Raw genomic sequence first — 8,925 nt, 5'->3', positions numbered from 1 at the left:
TTTTCATCTTTTTTTCAAATAGTCCTAAATCACGAAAAACGACATGCTATAGTAAGCCGTCCGAAAAAAATTATAACTTTGGCATGCTACTAGTCCTACATACTTACACCTAGAATCCCCATTCAAACCTATTTAGGTTCATCTTACGTTGGACATGTTTGCCTGAAAAGGAATCTTTGAAATGTTTCATAGTTTTAGAAATATAGTGCTTTAAATTTGAGAAATTTCTAATGGCAGATAGTGACACGTCAAAAATTCATTCACCTAGAAACTCCATTCACACTTTTTATAATTCAGCTTTCTGTGGAGACACATGCTGGAACTTTTTACTTTGAAATGTTTTGTAGTTTCTGAGTTATTTAAGTTAAACGCCCAATGCATTCCCAATGGCAATAGCACAAACTTTGGCATGCTACTAGTCCTACATACTTACACCTAGAAACCCCATTCAAACCTATTTAGGTTCATCTTACGGTGGACATGTTTGCCTGAAAAGGCATCTTTGAAATGTTTCATCGTTTTAGAAATATAGTGCTTTTAAATATGATGAATTTTGAATGGGGGTCAATGGCAGATTTTGGCAAGTAATGATTTGAGTGGGGTTTGAACCCACAATCTCCAGATCATGCAGCCAGTGTGCTAAGTCAGTGATCTACTTGCTACCTGCCACAAGACAGTCTGCTGTTCCCTTTGAGTACAACATTGATACAAAAATAAAATACAAAAAATAAAAGAACAGGAGATTGGTCTATTGTTTCTTTTGCTGTTGTTTATCTCTAGACGTTCGAATGTTTATGAACCACAATGGAAACAAGTCTCTGGCTCTTCTGTCATTATCTATTCGGCCTTTTAAGAACAGCATGCACAGTGGCTCACTGGGTACAGAGCCTGCCTGGGAATCAGGAGGCTGCAGGTTCAAGTCCTGGCTCTGACATAGTGTCCCAAAATCATGAAAATATGACAAAATATATTATGCCGTCCCAAACCATGGACTATAGTATGTCGTTTTTTCATGATTTTCATATTTTTTTCAAATCCTCCAAAATCATGAAAAACGACATGCTATAGTATGCCGTCCGAAGCCATGAACTATAGTATGTTGTTTTTTCATGATTTTCATCTTTTTTTCAAATAGTCCTAAATCACGAAAAACGACATGCTATAGTAAGCCGTCCGAAAAAAATTATAACTTTGGCATGCTACTAGTCCTACATACTTACACCTAGAATCCCCATTCAAACCTATTTAGGTTCATCTTACGTTGGACATGTTTGCCTGAAAAGGAATCTTTGAAATGTTTCATAGTTTTAGAAATATAGTGCTTTAAATTTGAGAAATTTCTAATGGCAGATAGTGACACGTCAAAAATTCATTCACCTAGAAACTCCATTCACACTTTTTATAATTCAGCTTTCTGTGGAGACACATGCTGGAACTTTTTACTTTGAAATGTTTTGTAGTTTCTGAGTTATTTAAGTTAAACGCCCAATGCATTCCCAATGGCAATAGCACAAACTTTGGCATGCTACTAGTCCTACATACTTACACCTAGAAACCCCATTCAAACCTATTTAGGTTCATCTTACGGTGGACATGTTTGCCTGAAAAGGAATCTTTGAAATGTTTCATCGTTTTAGAAATATAGTGCTTTTAAATATGATGAATTTAGAATGGGGGTCAATGGCAGATTTTGGCAAGTAATGATTTGAGTGGGGTTTGAACCCACAATCTCCAGATCATGCAGCCAGTGTGCTAAGTCAGTGATCTACTTGCTACCTGCCACAAGACAGTCTGCTGTTCCCTTTGAGTACAACATTGATACAAAAATAAAATACAAAAAATAAAATAACAGGAGATTGGTCTATTGTTTCTTTTGCTGTTGTTTATCTCTAGACGTTCGAATGTTTATGAACCACAATGGAAACAAGTCTCTGGCTCTTCTGTCATTATCTATTCGGCCTTTTAAGAACAGCATGCACAGTGGCTCACTGGGTACAGAGCCTGCCTGGGAATCAGGAGGCTGCAGGTTCAAGTCCTGGCTCTGACATAGTGTCCCAAAATCATGAAAATATGACAAAATATATTATGCCGTCCCAAACCATGGACTATAGTATGTCGTTTTTTCATGATTTTCATATTTTTTTCAAATCCTCCAAAATCATGAAAAACGACATGCTATAGTATGCCGTCCGAAGCCATGAACTATAGTATGTTGTTTTTTCATGATTTTCATCTTTTTTTCAAATAGTCCTAAATCACGAAAAACGACATGCTATAGTAAGCCGTCCGGAAAAAAAAATATAACTTTGGCATGCTACTAGTCCTACATACTTACACCTAGAATCCCCATTCAAACCTATTTAGGTTCATCTTACATTGGACATGTTTGCCTGAAAAGGAATCTTTGAAATGTTTCATAGTTTTTGAAATATAGTGCTTTAAATTTGAGAAATGTCTAATGGCAGATAGTGACACGTCAAAAATTAATTCACCTAGAAACTCCATTCACACTTTTTATAATTCAGCTTTCTGTGGAGACACATGCTGGAACTTTTTACTTTGAAATGTTTTGTAGTTTCTGAGTTATTTAAGTTAAACGCCCAATGCATTCCCAATGGCAATAGCACAAACTTTGGCATGCTACTAGTCCTACATACTTACACCTAGAAACCCCATTCAAACCTATTTAGGTTCATCTTACGGTGGACATGTTTGCCTGAAAAGGAATCTTTGAAATGTTTCATCGTTTTAGAAATATAGTGCTTTTAAATATGATGAATTTAGAATGGGGGTCAATGGCAGATTTTGGCAAGTAATGATTTGAGTGGGGTTTGAACCCACAATCTCCAGATCATGCAGCCAGTGTGCTAAGTCAGTGATCTACTTGCTACCTGCCACAAGACAGTCTGCTGTTCCCTTTGAGTACAACATTGATACAAAAATAAAATACAAAAAATAAAAATAACAGGAGATTGGTCTATTGTTTCTTTTGCTGTTGTTTATCTCTAGACGTTCGAATGTTTATGAACCACAATGGAAACAAGTCTCTGGCTCTTCTGTCATTATCTATTCGGCCTTTTAAGAACAGCATGCACAGTGGCTCACTTGGTACAGAGCCTGCCTGGGAATCAGGAGGCTGCAGGTTCAAGTCCTGGCTCTCACATAGTGTCCCAAAATCATGAAAATATGACAAAATATATTATGCCGTCCCAAACCATGGACTATAGTATGTCGTTTTTTCATGATTTTCATCTTTTTTTCAAATCCTCCAAAATCATGAAAAACGACATGCTATAGTATGCCGTCCGAAGCCATGAACTATAGTATGTTGTTTTTTCATGATTTTCATCTTTTTTTCAAATAGTCCTAAATCACGAAAAACGACATGCTATAGTAAGCCGTCCGAAAAAAATTATAACTTTGGCATGCTACTAGTCCTACATACTTACACCTAGAATCCCCATTCAAACCTATTTAGGTTCATCTTACGTTGGACATGTTTGCCTGAAAAGGAATCTTTGAAATGTTTCATAGTTTTAGAAATATAGTGCTTTAAATTTGAGAAATTTCTAATGGCAGATAGTGACACGTCAAAAATTCATTCACCTAGAAACTCCATTCACACTTTTTATAATTCAGCTTTCTGTGGAGACACATGCTGGAACTTTTTACTTTGAAATGTTTTGTAGTTTCTGAGTTATTTAAGTTAAACGCCCAATGCATTCCCAATGGCAATAGCACAAACTTTGGCATGCTACTAGTCCTACATACTTACACCTAGAAACCCCATTCAAACCTATTTAGGTTCATCTTACGGTGGACATGTTTGCCTGAAAAGGAATCTTTGAAATGTTTCATCGTTTTAGAAATATAGTGCTTTTAAATATGATGAATTTAGAATGGGGGTCAATGGCAGATTTTGGCAAGTAATGATTTGAGTGGGGTTTGAACCCACAATCTCCAGATCATGCAGCCAGTGTGCTAAGTCAGTGATCTACTTGCTACCTGCCACAAGACAGTCTGCTGTTCCCTTTGAGTACAACATTGATACAAAAATAAAATACAAAAAATAAAATAACAGGAGATTGGTCTATTGTTTCTTTTGCTGTTGTTTATCTCTAGACGTTCGAATGTTTATGAACCACAATGGTTCAGTCTCTGGCTCTTCTGTCATTATCTATTCGGCCTTTTAAGAACAGCATGCACAGTGGCTCACTGGGTACAGAGCCTGCCTGGGAATCAGGAGGCTGCAGGTTCAAGTCCTGGCTCTGACATAGTGTCCCGAAAATATGACAAAATATATTATGCCGTCCCAAACCATGGACTATATATAGTATGTCGTTTTTTCATGATTTTCATCTTTTTTTCAAATCCTCCAAAATCATGAAAAACGACATGCTATAGTAAGCCGTCCGAAAATAATTATAACTTTGGCATGCTACTAGTCCTACATACTTACACCTAGAATCCCCATTCAAACCTATTTAGGTTCATCTTACGGTGGACATGTTTGCCTGAAAAGGAATCTTTGAAATGTTTCATAGTTTTAGAAATATAGTGCTTTAAATGTGAGAAATTTATAATGGCAGATAGTGGCACGTCAAAAATTCATTCACCTAGAAACTCCATTCACACGTTTTATAATTCAGCTTACTGTGGAGACACATGCTGGAACTTTTTACTTTGAAATGTTTTGTAGTTTCTGAGTTATTTAACTTAAACGCCCAATGCATTCTCAATGGCAATAGCACAAACTTTGGCATGCTACTAGTACATGTTAACACCTACGATACACGATACACACACATCAAGATATGAAGTAAATGTTTTTGGAGAAGAAAAAACAGTGCTTTTAATAAACATTAAACAAAAGATCAGTCGCTCACTGGAACAATAACCTACCTTTGAAACAAGAGGTTGCAGGTTTGAGTCCTGGCTTACCCCTATATCTTGCCAAATGTTGGATGCTATTTGTAAAAGTTGAAATCCTCCTCATTTCACATGGGGGTCCGCAACTACCGGTATAATATCAATTTTGGGGTCAGTGAATAAAGGGACAGCCATAGGTGAAGGGGTAGAGTGGTTGCCTGGTGAGCAGAATGTCACAGGTTCAAGACATTATGCGTGTATCTGGGTGTGAACTGAGGGATAAAGTGAATTCAGAGTTTTAATTATAACATGAATGTGTGTGCGATTCACGAAAGTACAGGGGCTGGCACTGCTCTCTAACCTATAGTGGTTCATGACCAGTAGCGGCCCCGCTTGTGTTTGATCAACAGTCAGCTGAATGGGTAAATATTGTATAAAATCATGTTGCAGATTCCGTAGTCGGGTCGCGGGGGCAACAGCTCCACCAGAGAGCTCCAGACCTCCCTCTCCAGAGCAACATTACTAGTAACTTCCTGATGGGGGATCCCAAGGCACCAGTTTAGAGCTATAATCCCTCCATCTGATCCTCGGTCTGCCCCGGGGTGTCCTCCCAGTAGTTTGAAGATGGATGGATGGATATTGCAGATTAAACTCATTCATAGATTTCATAGATCACTTCAGACTTGTTTGACAACACTCAAAGCACTATGTTGGTATTTACACACATTTTTATTTGGTGAAACTTTGGTCAAATAAAATGTAAAGTTTTTAAAGTTTATTGCATCGTAGCCTCGGTACCCAGGGTTTTATTTTCGTTTGCATTCGGCAATCATTTCCTGGTCCCTGGTAGGGGGCGGGACTGCGATGCTCTATAAGCCCTATTTCAAATAGATCTACAAGCTCACTGACCTGTTGTGATCTGCCATTTCCAATTTATGAAAAGTCGTTTTGGAAATTTACTTCATTTGAATACAGCAATGCATTGATATTTGAAAGCAAATCTTCAGCATTTTTAAAAAGCATGTACTTTTGAATACTTCAGTATGTTAAAACACAAGTGCTTTTACTCAGTCAAGAGATGGAGTGAGATAGGCTATAAAAATAAGCATCAGATTGACTGTTAACACATGTCACAGTTAATCTGTCTGTCAGCCTACCTGCTAAACCAACACGCTGAAAATAAATGCTTCACTTCAATCTCTTGATCCGCCCTTGTGAAACCCCTTGGCAAAAATGCCAAGAGTGCTTTTTGACCCCACCTTTAAATTCGATTTTAATTACCACAACTAATTAATCAATTCATAATAATGTGCTTTGAATAATTGTACAAATACAAAATATTTGATCAGCTATAAATTACAGAACATTACACCATATATATAGAGAGAGAGAGAGAGAGAGAGAGAGAGAGAGAGAGAGAGAGAGAGAGAGAGAGAGAGAGAGAGAGAGAGAGAGAGAGAGAGAGAGAGAGTAATGTAACTGCAGCAACAAAAGCAAACAAAATGTTTCTCACACAAAACAATAATAATTCCTCAAACAAAGTTGCAAACACACGCAAACACAGAACATGTAATTTAATTTCTAATGCAATGTTCAGACTGACAAAGTTTACAAAACGTCACACTGACCGTGGGCAGCACCATGAATGAACCCATGGTGACCTCACCTGAGGCCTACAAATGCCTTCTAATTCAGTAGTCCTCAAACTTTTTCTTGTCAAAGGACTCCCAAAATGATTACGTATTAAAGGAGAATTCCGCCCTAGCCGTTTTTTACTGACTTCTATTGATAATGCGTATTATCGCAGTGAGCTTATCTGCTATTTTTGTGAATCACTGTTCTAAATCCTTTTTCTCAAAAATAGAAGATCGCAGTACGCTTGTATATCTGCTATTGTTGGGTGTTTTCTGAAAAACATGTTGCTGTATATAACTCTGAAATGACACTGATACCTTCTCCGGTTTTAATGGATTCAAGTGTTGCTCAAAGGCTCATCGATATGTTTTTTTGTAGTGTTTGGGTTCCCAGAAGTTCTCGCATAAAAATGGGAGACCTGTCTGGGTAATTCCCAAGGGGGCAGGCAGACTTTCCAACGTTGAAGCTCTGGGTCCTAGTGGTAGGAGGAGGGACTACAGGCGGACCCGTGGATTCATGACCGGGAAACCCCGTGCAGCTGGGCTTTAACGTTGAGCGCTCGGTTGCCCTACGTCACTCAGGACCTCAAAGTTGAGGTCCTGGGAGGGACTTCCGGCAGTCTTCCGGGTGCTTCAAAACGCCACTGAGCAACTTCCACTGACATGAATAGCTGGGGGGGCGGAGCTTCGCGCCAGTTCAGTCTCTATTATATATATACTCTATGGTAATTCCTCAAGACACATTCCGCTTTGCAAACGATTATTATTAAAAACATGTGTCGATGGCTTCCGAGATTGCTGTGTCGACGGTAAATGAAAAGGCTAGTAGCACAGGGAACTGGCTAACGACAACGTCGGTGAGTTATCACGTTCTTCTAGATTTCCTCTCGAGTCATCACATCAAGGATATCTTTTTTCTTTCTTTCAAAATTCTTATAATTTTGGGGGTCCTTGACATGAAAGTATAGCCAATATAGCCATAAAATAGCAACAGAAAACTGTTTTAGAATCAGGCTCAGGTCTAAATGGGTTAACCGTCTTAAATTCAAGTTAACCTCAGTGACAGTTATTAGTTTGAAAACGGTTTATAATGGCCAATCTAGTTTCTACACAGAGTACCGTATAACACAGGTTTCCCAAACAATGGGTCGGGACCCATTTTTAATGCATCAAACAAAGGTAAATACCACATTTCCTATCATTATTCATTTTTCTAAAAAAGTAATTTAGAATTTCAGAATTGTTCAAAAACGAAACAAATGCTAGTATCAAACATTGTTAAGATAGCTCATCTATAAGGTCACAACACGTCGATTCTACCTCCCTGAATGTTCTGATCACCCAAAACAAAATTCATGCATGCTTCGGCAACTCTACATGTCTGTGATTTCAAGACGGTGCTGCAATAGGCTACATTTGTTTTAGTGCAAGTTTTGCCGAGCGTCGGTACTCTGAAAAAGGGGCGAAAAGAGCTCGGGCTGAAACGAATGTTCACAGACATTAAGACTAATAATTCTGAGGTTTTGGGGTATGTTGTCACATATTTTGGTGTTGATTTTGGAATTGAATGTCACCTTGTACCAGTGAACTTGCATGTCTGCAATTGAATTTGCTAGTTCAGGATAGTAGTGACAGGAGAGTTGGCTAGGAGGGTGGCAGGATGTTTATCCTCTAGCCTGGGGGGATGACTGCTCTGCGATTATTACCATGTGTTGTCCTTGCTTCGCAAATCGCTTTGGATTAAGAGCTAAATGCCTAAATTGTAAATTCAGAAAAATTACATACTGTAATAGTGTAGTTGTTGACAAACATGACACATCTTTGAGAATTGACATCAGTTTAAAAAAATAGCAATAATAATAATCAAAAACTAATGACAATGTTGAGAATAGTGAAGCCAGGGTTACGTGTCATTTTTTGCCCCAGAACTTGTCTCGTCTCCTCTGTGTGCGCTCCAACACCGCCGAGGCCTCCGAGCAGGAAGCAGCCGATCGCCATGACAACACAGAAAAGCGGTCATCTGGTCGAAGGAAGGAAAGAGGGGAAGAGGAATGATGCAAATTACTTTATTACATCAGTTATATCTTATTTTGTGAACGAATAAGCAATGTATGCCATGGCATACAATGGCATACAAATTACTTTGAAAAATTAGTGGTACTTTAAAATATATAAAACCATAATGGTAATTGGCAGGATATAAACCCAGCAGTACTAGAGGTCCTGGTAGGATATGAAGCCAGCAGTGCTAGAGGTAGTATAAGCATAACGTTAACTAGTTTAGATGAAACACAGATACCTTCATCTGATCCACATCCTGCTCCTTGTATCCTGCATCCTATCTCCCCTAGAGTAGAGTAGAGTAGGGTAGGGTAGGGTAGGGTAGAGTAGGGTAGGGTAGGGTAGGGTAGGGTAGGGTAGA

General features: G+C 38.5%; 1 protein-coding gene across 2 annotated transcripts in view; it reads right to left on the bottom strand.

The window, feature by feature from the left end:
* Window positions 1–6,428: 6,428 nt before the first annotated feature.
* Window positions 6,429–8,925, bottom strand: part of mdm1 (Mdm1 nuclear protein) — a 64,585-nt gene continuing 62,088 nt past the window's right edge. For both annotated transcript variants that reach the window (XM_079494812.1, XM_079494811.1), the window contains 2 exons: window positions 8,803–8,850; window positions 6,429–8,523 (listed from right to left, as the gene is read on the bottom strand). In XM_079494812.1, coding sequence (XP_079350938.1) covers window positions 8,414–8,523; window positions 8,803–8,850 — 158 coding nt within the window. In that variant the 3' untranslated portion in view covers window positions 6,429–8,413. The remainder of the gene's footprint in view (window positions 8,524–8,802; window positions 8,851–8,925) is intronic.

This window comes from Electrona antarctica (genome assembly GCF_951216825.1).
Source record: "Electrona antarctica genome assembly, chromosome: 23".
Lineage (NCBI taxonomy): Eukaryota > Metazoa > Chordata > Actinopteri > Myctophiformes > Myctophidae > Electrona > Electrona antarctica.
This window is presented reverse-complemented; position numbering and strand designations above follow the sequence as displayed.